At 44.4% G+C, this 15641-nt stretch overlaps 1 protein-coding gene across 1 annotated transcript in view; it reads left to right on the top strand.

Annotated features, from left to right (window-relative positions):
- pcsk2 (proprotein convertase subtilisin/kexin type 2) overlaps positions 1-15641 on the top strand; it is a 90713-nt gene that overhangs the window by 33331 nt on the left and 41741 nt on the right. Inside the window, exons 3-5 of the mRNA XM_060831092.1 lie at positions 1136-1249; positions 4059-4167; positions 5458-5495. Coding sequence (XP_060687075.1) covers positions 1136-1249; positions 4059-4167; positions 5458-5495 — 261 coding nt within the window. The remainder of the gene's footprint in view (positions 1-1135; positions 1250-4058; positions 4168-5457; positions 5496-15641) is intronic.

The following is a 15641-nucleotide window of genomic DNA, read 5'->3' as shown; positions in this document are numbered from 1 at the left end:
TGTGAAATGCCTTGGGATGTTTTTCTGTGTTAAACGTGTCTAGGGGATGGATTCAACAGTGTTGCGGCTGTATGGGTCATTGGTTAGTCCACTGTTAGAATATTGCATGCAATTCTGATCTCCTTCCTATTGGAAAGCTGTTGTGAAACTTGAAAGGGTTCAGAAAAGATTTACAAGGATGTTGCCAGGGTTGGAGGATCTGAGATACAGGGAGAGGCTGAACAGGCTGGGGCTGTTTTCCCTGGAGCGTTGGAGGCTGAGGGGTGACCTTATAGAGGTTTACAAAATTATGAGGGGCATGGATAGGATAAATAGACAAAGTCTTTTCCCTGGGGTCAGGGAGTCCAGAACTAGAGGGCATAGGTTTAGGGTGAGAGGGGAAAGATATAAAAGAGACCTAAGAGGCAACTTTTTCACGCAGAGGGTGGTACGTGTATGGAATGAGCTGCCAGAGGATGTGTTGGAGACTGGTACAATTGCAATATTTAAGAGGTATTTGGATGGGTATATGAATAGGAACGGTTTGGACGGATATGGGCCGGGTGCTAGCAGGTGGGACTAGATTAGGTTGGGATATCTGGTCGGCATGGACAGGTTGGACCGAAGGGCCTGTTTCCATGCTGTACATTTCTATGACTCTATGACCTGGTAGGAGTGATCAAGGAGGTCCTTTGATCTCTTGTATCAGAGATCCCTGATGCATCCTGCTGTAGACTGTGAACTCTGCATTGCCTTGGTGATGGTGCTACCCAACTTCACTCTTTCTCAATGGTGCCCTTGTCTTTTATCTTTTTGCCTTTACACTGCCAGTTGGCAGGAGGGGCAGTATGAAATACACAAGGTATCCGCGTTGTGTGCAACTGATTAGTTGGAACTTTGACTCCTTTGCTGTCTATCATTACCTGTTTCTTTGTAAGGTGAATGGTGACGTGCAAGGTCATGGCTGCCTGATCTAGAGTATTTGTTTAAAGGTGTATTGAGAATATGGTGTCAAGGGAACACATCTCCGTGTTCAGATTGAGTTCTCCATCAGCAAATAAAACATCAACAAGTCGGTTTGAAATTTTTAATTCATGAATCTTTAAACCTAAACTAATATTTCTGTATGTCCTCAAACAGATGATTTCTCTTGCAGGTAAAACATGCCGTGCAGCAAGAAGCATTTAATCGAAGGAAGCGAGGATATCGGAGTATTCATGAAATTGGTATCATGATGAATGATCCTTTGTTTACTAAACAATGGTATCTTGTAAGCAACATCTGACTTACCTACATCTCTTTTATGTCTGCTTGATGTGTACCACTGTTTATGTGCCTTTGTTGAAATTCTTCTCTGGACACAGCTGGGTGAGGCCATCATGTTTTACCCCTCCCCAATTATCCCGAGACGGGATTGGTCCTGTCAACCTGCTGCACATTGTGTGCCAGTGGTGCCATCTCTCAAAGATAGGAAGCACCAGGCTATGAACCCAGCTGTGATGAGAAAAGAGCTAGCTGAGGGGCGGACATATGTGAGACTTGGTGACGTGATTTGTCTGGGGGAGCAAGACTTAGAACAAAAGAATGAGATATATTCATCCTCCAGCTTTCATTATTTCTTTATTTCCCAATTGGAAATGAACTTTTTTTTAGATTAGATTACTTACAGTGTGGAAACAGGCCCTTCGGCCCAACAAGTCCACACCGACCCGCTGAAGCGCAACCCACCCATAACCCTACATTTGCCCCTTACCTAACACTACGGGCAATTTTAGCATGGCCAATTCACCTGACCCGCACATCTTTGGACTGTGGGAGGAAACCGGAGCACCCGGAGGAAATCCACGCAGACACGGGGAGAACGTGCAAACTCCACACAGTCAGTCGCCTGAGTCGGGAATTGACTCATTTTGTTTATCAAAATGAGAATGGGATTTTCATGTTCATTGGGATTCTATTTTACCTAATTCCCAGGGATTGAATAGCATTTAGTATTTATGTCAACTCCGAAAGGGCCTTAATTGTTTAGCCATTTCAGAGTGTAGTTATGAGTAAACCACATTGCAATGCGTCTGGAATCACATGTTGGCCAGACCAGGTAAGGATGGCAGTTTCCTTCCCCATAGGACATGGTGAACCAGATGGGTTTCAGTATGATCCACATTTATGTGCTCACCATTACTAATACTAACTTGTCACATTAAGTTTAAATTGCTTCTACCTTGCCATCTACAAGATGCACTGCAGTAACTCGTCAGCATCTTCCAAGTTTACCATCTATCTCTACCATCTAGAAGGCAGCATATACCTGGGAATACCACCCCCTGCAAGTCCCCCTCCTAGTCACTCACTGTCCTGACTTGGAAATATATTGATGTTCCTTCACTGTCACTGGGTCAATATCCTGGAATCTTCTCCCCAAAGGCCTTGTTGGTCACAGAAGTGCTGACAGAGGCCATTCAGCCCATTGTATGTGCACAATTCTATCCCAGTGCCTTTTCCCCAAATCCCAGCACACCATTTCTATACATATAATCATCCAATACCCTCTTGATCTGCCTAAAGCTTATGAACCACTGCCAAGTGACTGGGGTGGCACAGTGGCAAGCACTGCTACCTCACAATGCCAGAGGCCTGAGTTCAATTCCCGTCTCAGGTAACTGTCTGTGTGGAGTTTGCACATTCTCTCTGTGTCTGTGTGGGTTTCTTCCCACAGTCCAAAACTGTGCAGGTTATGTGAATTGGCCATGCTAAATTGCCTGTAGTGTTAGGTGTAGGGGAATGGGTCTGGGTGGGCTGTTCAGAGGGCTAGATGGGCCAAAGGGCCTGTTTTGACAGTGTAAGCAATCTAAAAAGAAAATTTATAAGTTCAAAGATGCTGCTTCTCCAGAGCAATTCGGGATATCCACCTTTGATGATCAAATTATTTAAATAAAGCTGTTGCCCTCAAAGGAGTTGGTGTCGATCTACGCCATAGCTAATCATAAACTCCGGTTTCCCATTAACATTTGAATTCTGTTAGTCATGAATCTGTTCACCCCAGCCTTAAAAGCATTCAAAATCCCCCATCTCTCCCTCTCTCGAGGGAAGAGAGTTCCCAAAGACTGAAAACCCTCCAGAGGGAAAAGAAAATATTTTCCACATTGTGATTTTGAACGGGAGAGTCCATGTATTTAATGTGTGTTCCTCAGTTTCAGTCTCTCCTCCAAGAAGACAAATCCTTTTAGCATCCTCAGTGTCAAGTTCCCCTCAAGGTCTTATATGTTTCAACAAGATCACGTCTCATTCTGGGAAAGAGGGACTAGGTTTTGGTTTCGGGGAATGATGAGCAGAGGCACTTGCCTGACCCAGGAGCCATTTGAACACCCAGGCTCGGGGTTTGCAGTTGAGATTAAAGAGGCGAGGCTGGAATGGGAATGGGTAGAGGTCTCAGTGAGGACTGGAGGAGGAAGTCCCTGGCCCTGAAATGGAGCAAAGGTAAGGAACAAAAGAGCTGGGGTTCACTTTGAATCCTTTTGATCCCAATCCCCATAACGGTCCCAATCTACTGCTGTCATCTGAGAGTTCACCCATTTCAGCTAATGTTAGTTAAAATCACAATAGTGTCAGACCAAGCCCCTTCTGATGGTAATATTCAAGAAGAAGATTTCCCACCCCACCTACCTGCAGTGAGGGACCTTGAAAGATAGGAGCAAAGTAGGCTATTCAGCCCTTCAAGGATACTGGGCCATTCAACCAGACCATGGCTCTTTTGCCCGGTCATTTTCCTGCACTATACCCTTGAAACCTTTAATATCCAGAAATCTATTGCTTGCTTTAATCTTTTGAGTTCTGCCTTGAATCTACCCCATGATTGAGCTGTCATTGCTCTCCAGGGTAGAGAATTGCAAAAGAATGCCCAGGAGGCTTCATGTGCCAGGGAGTACGGGGGCTTTATTTCCACGGGCTGCCCCAGCCCCCATGTTTACCCCCTCACCTCTCCCCGCACCCCCAACCAGGGCAGGGAGGGTTGAAATCAGGATTGAGATCTGAGAAAGAAATGGGCGCAACTGTAGAAACATCTCTTCCTGCTGAAACAGGTCAACACAGGGCAAGCTGATGGGACCCCTGGTTTGGACCTGAATGTGGCAGAAGCGTGGGAGTTGGGCTACACTGGAAAAGGAGTAACCATCGCAATCATGGATGATGGTAAGAGCTAATGACGCGTTGCTGCTCTTGACAGAGAAGTGCTTACATGCTGCTTTGTGTGTTTTAATGAATAATACATCTCTGAGAAGGAAGCAAATGCATTAAATGTCTTTCCCCAGTTATAATTGCCATTTAAACTCACAACACTTGAATTAACGATATTGATTAATGTATTTGCTGCTGAAGGAACTGTTGCACTAACTTACGGAGCAGAGGCCAGGGCAGCACGGTGGCTCAGTGGTCAGTACTGCTGCTTCCACCTTTGAGTGTGGAGTTTGCACGTTCTCCCCAGGTCTGCATGGGCTTCCTCCCACAGTCCAAAGATCTACAGGTTAGGTGGATTGGACATGGGAAATTGTCCAGAGTGTGCAGGCTAGGTGGGTTAGCCATGGGGCATGCATGGTTACAGGGATGGGGTGAGTCTAGGTGGGATGCGCTTCGGAGGGCCAGTGTGAACTCTATGGGCCGAATGGCCCTCTTCCACAGAATAAGGATTCTGTACTGTAACTGACCAAACACGAAGAATGCTGGAGAACCTCAGTAAATCTGGAATGGAGAGGGAAACAGGGTTAACGTCTGGTATGACTGTCCTTCAGAACTCCTTAAAGCTGATGCCCAAGAAAGAAACCATCAGCATGTTGACCATTTCATCAAAGACGAAAAACATCAGAGAGGACTCCTGATCGAGAGTCACCAGACTTGAAATAGTAACTCTGTTTCTCTCTCCACAGATGCCGCCAGGCTTGCTGAGTTTCTCCTGTAATTTCTGTTTTTTGTTTCAGTTCTCCAGCGTCCGTCAATCTCTGTTCTATTTGAACGTTACACAATGGATAACAGATGTCACTAAGTGACAGAACTGTTCTGAAGAAGACTAATTTGGACTGGAAACGTTGAATTTTATTTCTCTCACTGCAGATGCTGCCAGACCTGCTGAGTTTCTCCAGCATCCTCTGTGTTTGTTTCGGATTTCCAGCATCCGCGGACATAAAATCAGAGAATCGTACAGTACAGACGAAGCCCTTCGGCCCATCAAGTCTGTACCACCTCATAAGCCTTGAATGTTATGATATTTCAAGTGCTCATCCTGAGGTTTTCTGCTTTTATGGCCCTCATCCCACCAGCTTTCACTAGAACTGTGCAAACACCTTTTATTCCAGATGATTCAAACGCAGTTTCTTAATACTTCAAACTCCTTCAAAGTTGCTGAAAAATGTAATTGGATCAGTTTATAGCACCTTCTTTTACAAATTTGAATTCCGTTTATGTAACCTACTTATTGTTTTAATGCAGGAATTGATTACCTGCACCCTGACCTTGCGGAAAACTATGTAAGTACACGGCCACTTTCTCTTGCATATAATTAATTTTGATAAGAGTGGTGAATGTGTTGATCGACATGACAAGCAATAAAAGATAATAATTGATTGCCTTCAGACTGCAGACAGATGCTTCTTTGAATACCAAACGGACAGAAACAGTGTATTGGCAGAATTCCAGAACTTTCATCTGTGTGTAATATGTTTTTAAAAAGGAAGGACTGCAAGTCAATGAACCTGCACCATTTCTCACTGAAGATGTGACTGATTGTACAACCCAGGTTCAGAATTGAGATGACGGCTACACTTGAGATATGCGTGTTTTGATACACGGATCTCAATGACACATGAGTTCTCACACAAAGTGTGTGTTAGTCCATATTAAGACATCAGAGTCAAATCACAGAATCATACAGCATGGAAACAGACCCTTTGGTCCAACGAGTCCATGTCATCCATAATCCCAAACTAAACTAGTCCTACCTACCTGAGGTTGGCTCGCATCCCTCCAAAGTTGAATGTTGACTTAACAATATTGATTAATGTATTTGCTGCTGAAGATACTGATACGAGAAGTAGAGGCCAGGCCAGGTGGCTCAGTCGTTAGCACTGCTGCCTCACAGCCCCAGGGACTTGGGTTCGATTCCACCCTCGGGTGACTGTCTGTGTGGAGTTTGCACAGTCTCCCCGTGTCTGGATGGGTTTTCTCCCACAATCCAAAGATCTGCAGGTGAGATGGATTGGATATGGGAAATTGTCCAGAGTGTGCAGGCTAGGTGGGGGTTGGCCATAGAGCATGCATGGTTACAGAGATGGGGTGGATCCAGGTGGGATGGCCCATGTTCCTCCATATTCATGAACTTATCCAAATGTCTTGTAACTGTACTTGCATTCTACAGTTCCTCTGGCAGTTCATTCCTCACACAAACCACTCTCTGTGCAAAAAAGCTCCCCTTCATGTCCCTTTTAAAGCTTTCTCCTCTCATCTTAAAAATAAGTCCTCTAGTTTTGAACTTGCCCAATCTAGGAGAAAGACCCTTACTATTCTCCTTATCCATGCACCTCATGATTTTATAAACCTCTACAAGGTCACCGCTCTGCCTCCTAAGCTCCAGTGAAAGAAGTCTCAGCCTATCCAGCTGATTTTTATAACTCAAACCCTCCATTCCCAGCAACATCTTGGTAAATGTTTTCTGTCCATCTCCAGTTTAATAATATTCTTCCTACAGCATCTGTCCATGACAGTATCGGTAAGAGTGACCACCGCACAGTTGACCCACCTTCACATTGAGAATACCCTCCATTGTGTTGTATGGCACTATCACCGTGCTAAATGGGACAGACTTCAAACAGGTCTAGCAACTCAAGACTGGGGAACAATGAGGTGCTGTGGGTCATTAACAGCAACAGAATTGTATGCCAGCACAATCTTTAACCTCATGGCCCAGCATATCCCCATCTCAACCATTACCATCAAGCCTGGGGATCAACCCTGGTTCAATGGAGAGTACAGGAGGGCAGGTCAGGAGCAGCATCAGGCAGACCTGAAGATGAGGTGTCAACCTGGTGAAGCCACCAAACAGCATAAGCAGTGAGTGATAGACAGAGCTAAGTGATCCCACAAGCAACAGACCAGACCTAAGCTCTGCAGCCCTGCCGCAGTCGTGAATGTGGACAATTAAACAAATCACTGGAGGAGGAGGTTCCACACACATCCTCATCCTCAGTGATGGAAGAGCCCCGCACATCAGCACAAAAGATAAAGCTGAAGCTTTTACAGCAATCTTCAGCCAGAAGTGCCGGGTGGATGATCCATCTCGGCCTCCTCCAGTGGTCCCCAGTGTCACAGACACCAGTCTCCAGCCAATTCGATTCACTCCACGTGATATTAAAAACTGGATGGAGGTACTGGATACTGCAAAGGCTACAGGCCTTGACAACATTCGACAATAGTACTGAAGACCTGTGCTCCAGAACGTGCTGCCCCCCTCGCCAAGCTGTTCCTGTGCAGTTACAGCATCTACCCGACAATGTGGAAAACTGCCCAGGTATATCCTATACGTGAAAAGCAGAACAAATCCAACCCGGCCAATTCCCACCCCATCAGTCTACTTTCCATCATCAGTAAAGTAATGGAAGGTGTGATCCACAGTGCTATCCAGCAGCACCTGCTCAGCAATAACCTGCTCAATGATGCCCAGTTTGGGCTCCCCCAGGGCTATTCAGCTCCTGACCTCATTACAGCCTTGGGTTCAAACATGGACAAAAGAGGGGAGGGGAGAGAGACAGCCCTTGACATCAAGGCTGCATTTGACTGAGTGTGGCATCAAGAAGCCCTGCAAAACTGGTATCAATGGCTATCAGGGGGCAAACACTCCACTGGTTAGAGTCATAGCTGACATATACGAAGATGGTTGTGGTTGTTGAAGGTCAGTCATCTCAGCTCCAGGACATCTGGAGATGAGATGACTGACCTTCAACAACTGAAGACAGAGAAAATGGTAAAAGAGGGAGAGGTGTGGCATTGTTGGTCAAGGACAGTATTACAGTTGCAGAAAGGATGTTTGGGGACTCGTCAACTGAGGTAGTATGGGCTGGGGTTAGAAACAGGAAAGAAGAGGTCACCCTGTTGGGAGTTTTCTATAGGCCTCCGAATAGTTCCAGAGATGTAGAGGAAAGGATAGCAAAGATGATTCTCGATAGGAGTGACAAAGACAGGGTAGTTGTCATGGGGGACTTCAACTCTCCAAATATTGACGGGGACCACTATAGTACGAGTACTATAGATGGGTCAGTTTTTGTCCAGTGTGTGCAGGAGGGCTTCCTGACACAGTATGTAGACAGGCCAACAAGGGGCGAGGCCATATTAGATTTGGTACTGGGTAATGAGCCCAGCCAGGTGTTAGACTTGGATGAAGGTGAGCACTTTGGTGATAGCGATCACAATTCTGTTATGTTTACTTTAGTGATAGAAAGGGATATGTGTATACCATTGAGCAAGAGTTACAGCTGGGGGAAAGGCAATTAAATGCGATTGGGCAAGATTTAGGAAGCATAGAATGGGGAAGGAAACTGCAGGGGATAGGCACATTAGAAATGTGGAGCTTATTAAAGGAAAAGCTCCTGTGTGATCTAGATACGTATGTACCTGTCAGGCAGGGAGGAAGCTGTAGAGCACGGGAGCCGTGGTTTACAAAGGAAGTGGAATCTCTGGTCAAGAGGAAGAAGAAGGCTTATGTTAGGATGAGATGTGAAGGCTCATTTAGGGCGCTTGAGGATTACAAGGTAGCCAGGAAAGACCTAAAGAGAGAGCTCACCAGAGCCAGGAGGAGACATGAGAAGTTGTTGGCGGATAGGATCAGGGTAAACCCTAAGGCTTTCTATAGGTATTTAAGGAATAAAAGAATGACGAGAGTAAGATTAGAGCCAATCAAAGACAGTAGTGGGAAGTTGTGAGTGGAGTCAGAGGAGATAGGGGAAGCACTAAATGAATATTTTTCGACAGCATTCACTCTAGAAAATGACAATGTCGTCAGGGAGAATACTGAGATATAGGATACTAGACTAGGTGTGATTGAGGTTCACAAGGAAGAGGTATTAAAAATCCTGTAGAGTGTGATAATAGATCAGTCCCCTGGGCCGGATGAGAATTTTCCTAGGATCCTCTGGGAAGCCAGGGAGGAGATTGCTGAGCCTTTGGCATTGATCTTTAAATTGTCATTGTCTACAAGAATAATGCCAGAAGGCTGGAGGATAGCAAATTAGATTAGATTAGATTAGATTATTTACAGTATGGAAACAGGCCCTTCGGTCCAACAAGTCCACACCGACCCGCCGAAGCGTATACCACCAAGACCCATACACCTACATTTACCATGTGGTTCTCCTGTTCAAGAAGGGGAGTAGAGGCAACCCTGGTAATTATAGACCAGTGAGCTTTACTTCATTGTTGATAAAGTGTTGGAAAAGGTTATAAGAGATAGGATTTATAATCATCTAGAAAAAAATAATTTGATTAGGGATAATCAGCAAGGTTTTGTGAAGGGTAGGTCGTGCCTCACAAACCTTATTGAGTTCTTTGAGAAGGTGACCAAACAGGTGGGTGAGAGTAAACCGGTTGATGTGGTGTATATGGATTTCTGCAAGGCGTTCGATAAGGTTCCCCACAGTAGGCTATTGTACAAAATGCGGAAGAATGGGATTGTGGGAGATATAGTAGTTTGGATCAGTAATTGGCTTGCTGAAAGAAGACAGAGGGTGGTGGTTGATGGGAAATGTTCATCCTGGATACCAGTTATTAGTGGTGTACCACAAGGGTCGGTGTTGGGTCCACTGCTGTTCGTCATTTTTATAAACGACCTGGATGAGGGCGTAGAAGGATGGGTTAGTAAATTTGCAGACACCACTAAGGTCAGTGGAGTTGTGGATAGTGATGAAGGATGTTGCAGGTTACAGAGAAACATAGATAAGCTGCAGAGTTGGGCTGAGAGGTGGCAAATGGAGTTTAATGTGGACAAGTGTGAGGCAGCAGATAAATGGGAATACCATCACCTTCAAGTTCCCCTCCAAGCCACTCACCATCTCAACTCGCAAATATATCACTGGCCCTTCACTGTCATTGAGTCAAAATCCTGAAATTCCTTCTTAATAGTATTGTGGGTCTACTACAGCTGATGGACTGCAGCAGTTCAAGAAAGCAGCTCACCACCACCATCTCAAGGGCAACTAGGGACAGGCAAGAATAAACTAAAAAAATCATTCTGACCAGCCAGTAACATCCACATCCCAAATGTGAAAAGAAAACACATAGATGATAGGAGCAGAGAGGTTATGTTGAAGCTGTATAGGAGTTTGGTTAGGTCACAGCTGGGGTACTGTGTTCAGTAATTCTTGTCTCCTGACTACCGGAACGATGTGTTTGCACTGGAGGGGTGCAGGGGGGATTCACCAAGGGGAGCACTTCGGCAGGGGAGAGATGCTGGAGAAGTTGGGTTTTTCCTTTGGAGCAGAGAAGGCCGAGGAGGGACCTGATAGAGGTATGTAAGATAATGTGGGGGGGGGGGGGACATGTACGGAGGGGGAGGAAGCAACTATTCCCCTTAGTCGAAGGTTTAATGAAAGGGGGAAATAATTTTAAAGTGAGAGGCAGGATGTTAGTGGAATTGAGGAAAAATGACCGGGATCTGGAATGCACTGCTTTAGAGGGAAATGGACAACCTTCCAGAAGTACATGAGGGACTTTTGAAGTGTCATTTCATTCAGGGCTGTGTACATCATGTGGGAAGGTGAGGCTGGTGTAGATAGTAATAAAGGTTTGGAAGTACAGACTCAATAGAGCAAAGGACCTCTTAAGTATTGTATGACTCTGTGATTCTGTGGTTTGGAAAGTTGACAGAGTCTTAGTGAGTACATCCTGCAGGTAGTGCACAGTGCTACTACTGAGTGTCAGCCATGGGGGAGAGTGATTATTGGAAGTTGTGGATGGAGTTCTGATCCAGCATGGTGCTTTGTCCTGGATGGTGTCAAGCTTCTTGAGTGTTGTTGAAGCTGCCCCCATCCAGGCAAGTGGGGAGTGTTCCATCACACTCCTGACTTGTGCCTTGTAGATGGTGGACAGGCTTTGGGGAGTCAGGATGTGAGTTATTCACTGTAGAATTCCCAACTGTGAATGGAGTATTTGAATGTCCAGGAAACATTGGATAGGTTGGGATTATTTTGTTTGAAACGGAAGAAGTTCCGGGAAGATTTAATTAACGTGTGAAAAATTGAGGGCCCTGGGTAGAGTGAATAAGATGGATCAATTCCCACAGCAAAGAAAACCAAGCAAACAAGATTTAGAAAACAATTTCGAAAAGTCCTGAAATGAACTGCAAAACAATGTGTCAACTAATTTCCCAATAAAGTTAAAATTCACACAACACCAGGTTATAGTCCAATAGGTTTAATTGGAAGCACACTAGCTTTCAGAGCGACGCTCCTTCATCAGGTCCTGATGAAGGAACGTCGCTCCAAAAGCTAGTGCGCTTCCAATTAAACCTGTTGGACTATAAACTGGTGTTGTGTGAATTTTAACTTTGTACACCCCAGTCCAACACTGGCAGCTCCAACTCATTTCCCAATAGTACCTATTACCTGTTCATCAAAACTTTAAGTTCAACTTAATTGATTTCCCTCAGTTTCTGCCTTATGAACTATGGTTCTTCCTATGTGACTAACTCTCAAAACTGAGAACTTAGACCTTTTCAGTTTCTAATAACTGGCAGATTTCTACCATACACCCCTGGTCTGGGAATTGCATCAATCAAACTTATTGACTGAGCTAATTTATTCACTTAATCACTCTGCAGCATTCTAGGAGAGAAATTATAGTCATTTCTGACTCTAGTCAGGTCTCCTTTGAAAATAATTTTTTATGGTGTAGGCTTTCTAAATCAAAATCAATTTTCAATTAATCTAAACTGCAAAGCAAGTTGACGGTTTTCAAAGTTTATCTTTCATAAAGCAGCATAGTTTCCCACTAGCATTCCATCAGTTCATAGTCACCTGCTCTCTGTCAGACATCGCACAACACCAGGTTATAGCCCAACAGGTTTATTTGAAATCACAAGCTTTCGGAGCACTGCTCCTTCCTCAGGTGAAGCAAGAGAGAGAAGCGCTCAGGCACAGAATTCTCTCTCACTTCACCCGATGGCTGGTGATTTCAAATAAACCTGGTGGACTATAATCTGGTGTCGTCTGACTTCTGACGTTGTCCACCCCAGTCCAACACTGGCACCTCCACATCATGTTACAGAGTAAATTAGGTCACGGGTCTGGAAGGATTGTCTGACCTAATTTCTAATTGAACGAAGCCCTTCACAATAGTAAGCAACACCCAAATGCCACTATTTTCAAATCCAAACTTTAAAAATGGTATTCAAATATATATTTAAATCACACACTTTTCATCCCAATACAATACTGCAATATTGAAAATGTAAAGGTTCATCCCTTCAGTTTCTAATTGATATTAAAATCTTACATTTTTTCTTATTATTTCCTTCTGCGTCTTTTCCCCTCTCTTAATCAATTGTTTTTTCACCCATTTTGTATCTTTTTCTGTATCTGATCCAAGGTTGCTCTAATTTGCATTTCCTTTCAGACCTTGCCCTATTCATTTTGCAATCCTTCACTTTAATTGGTTAAAGAATACATTGTGGTGTTCATTGAATAGTCTAGCTGTCTAGTTTCACTCACTGCATTATTACCAGCTCATACTTTCAACAAGTTAGCATGCACAATATTTCAAAACTTAAGTGTATAAGAATGACTCTCGCTGTCTTACAACTGCAGCCTATGACCCATTGTCAATGCTTTGGATTAATTATTCCCCAATTCTCAACACCATGCTCCAATATATATTCCAAAGCCTTTCTTGTGGGAGTAATTGCCAAAAACATATGAGAAATTCCTTGAGATGGTTTCAGTTTCTTTATTTTGACACTGAACGGAACGAGGTTGAATGAGCATACATGCCTTCCTTTAGAATTTCACTTTGTAATTTGACTAAGTGCTGGAAAATAAAGACAGGTTGTATCAGGGATTGTTAGAAGCAGGCGGTGACATGTCTGTTAATTGGATCACGGAATGAAAACATCTTCAGGCTCTGGCTCTGTCATTGTGACAACTGACTCATCTGGTATCTTGTCAGATTAAAGCTCATCCAGGCTGTAGCTGAAGAGAATGCTTTGTGTAATAAATGCTTAATGAATCATAGTGAATACCCTGAGGGAGTTGGGGAGGGTGGTTAGCTGGGGAACACTGGATTACAAAGTTTATGTGCATTGTTGTTGAGAGAGGCAGGAGGAAGCAGAAAGGAAAAATGTTCAAACCAACAGCAGAAACCAAAAGGTTAACCCAACTTGGATTGAAACCGTGGCCTGATGATAAACTGAGGGAACAAACATGGAAAAAGATTCACAACATTTTGTTCCATGCTTAGGATTGGGAAGAGGCCATTCAGCCCCTTGACGTGGAGTAAGGGACAGCCAAGACTGTTTAATAGTAGCAACAGAGCCCCTCCATCACCCATATAGGCCTGTCCAACAACGAATTAACAAGACATCAATCTTCATTATGTAAATAAGGCTGATTTTCTCAAACCTTCCTGAACAAGTTTTGAGAAGATTTGTAACTCAGGTTGAGGTTCTGGATGTAGGTTTGCTCGCTGACCTGGAAGGTTCGTTTCCAGACGTTTCATCACCTTACGAGGTAACATCTTCAGTGGGCCTCTGGGTGAAGTACTGCTGATAATTCCTCTCACTAGTATCCTTACATACAGATAAGGAAGGACACCACTTCAACTGGGACAACACATCCATCCTAGGACAAGCCAAACAGAGACACGCACGAGAATTCCGAGAAGCATGGCATTCCAACCAGAATTCTATCAACAAACATATCGAGTTAGACCCCATCTACCAACCCCTGAGAAAAAGAACAGGAAATGACATCACCATCCCAAAGAAACCCAAACATATAAATAGAAACCAGGAATTATCAGCAGTGCTTCAGCCAGAGGCCCACTGAAGATGTTATCTAGTAGGGTGACAAAACGTCTGGAAATCAACCTTCCAGCTCACCAAGCAAACTTACATCCAGAACCTTCCTGATGTTCAGAAGGTTCACAAATCCACGAGGGACAGTTATGACATTAAGGCAATGTCAAAATCTCCAGAAGCCCCGGAACACCTCTCAATTGGCTGTAAATTGGCAGCACGTCACAGCATAATTTCAGTAAATGTGTGCCCTGCCTAATTGTGGAATGATTGAACAGGTTAATTCAACAAGTAGACTTTATTTATGATGGCTAAGCTATTCCAGAAAGAAATTGATTGTTCACTTCCCTCAGATTTTCGTTTTGCATTTTGCCGATTAACATTTGTGGTTTTCTTGCCCAGGATTGCATATCTCAAGGAAATGCTTAAAATTCTTGGAGACCCTGGCAGAGGTTGTGAGAGGTTGTTCCACCCTCTTCCAACTCCTGCTGGGGAACCTAAAAGAAGGGGTCACTTGGCAAGGTGTTCCTACTGGCTTCGGGATCCCGATATTGGGAGCAGATAAGGTTCCTGAGCCTGCACGTGGTGGCAGTGAGAATGGTGAAGTCGATACTCCACTGGTAACTTTGTAATGTGGGCATTCTCAATGTGGAGATACCCATCACCATCTTAGACTGGGTTAGGAGGGAGACCCCTGTGCTGAACCATGGGTCAGATACGATGGTGGCCTTTCATTGAGGCACCCACCCACACCCCATAGATGTAAGGTTTGGGAAGTCTGGCTCCAATGTCTTAGCACACTTTCATCCCCCCCCCCAACCTCATTCACCCAGCCACACTGAGACCTCTATTAATATTGGCCAAGAAAACATCAGAGAGCTGTCTCCAGGCTTGCCCTCACAGAGACACAGAATTGTTACGGTACAGAAGGAGGCCATTCGGCCATTGTGCCTGCACCAGGTCTAGTGCCAATCTGCTGCCTTTTCCCAACATCCTGCACAGCATTTCCAGATATTTTCCAATCAACCTGTTCATATGTGTTAAGACACATTTCCAAAGCAGGAAGGACTTGAACCCAGGTTCAAGGTTCAGAGGAAGGGATGTTGTACCATATTCATCCGAATGATCATCCCATGCACACTTGAGTTGAGTTACTTCCAGGCAATATTTTTCTGAGCCAGCCCCTCATACCAAGCCCAATCTCCAGGGATGCAACAAATAGGAGCAGATGTAGACCATTCCATCCATTCAACCTGCCCCGCCATTTCTATAACCATGGCTGATGTTGGACTTCAACTGCACCTTCCTGTTCACTCTCTGTATCCCTTGATTCTTTCAGAAACCAAGGTCTGTTTTTTCCTGGCCTTAAAGTATCTTCAACGTTGGAGCATCCACAGCCCTCCATAGTGAAGAGTTCCTAAAATTCACAATCCTTTTTTTTGGAAAGAACTTCTTCCTCAGCTCAGTCACAAATGATCATCCTATATCCTGAGACAACATTCCCGAATTCTAGACTCCCTGACTGCTGCAAACCTCTCAGCATTTTCCTTATCGGGATCATTGATGTTCAGTCAGCTAAGTAGTAAATCAATCAGCCAGTAGACTAGGAAAATCCAGCTAA

Source organism: Hemiscyllium ocellatum, chromosome 10, assembly GCF_020745735.1.
Source record: "Hemiscyllium ocellatum isolate sHemOce1 chromosome 10, sHemOce1.pat.X.cur, whole genome shotgun sequence".
Classification (NCBI taxonomy): domain Eukaryota; kingdom Metazoa; phylum Chordata; class Chondrichthyes; order Orectolobiformes; family Hemiscylliidae; genus Hemiscyllium; species Hemiscyllium ocellatum.
The sequence above is the reverse complement of the archived record's forward strand: the minus strand, read 5'-3'. Positions and strand labels throughout refer to the sequence as shown.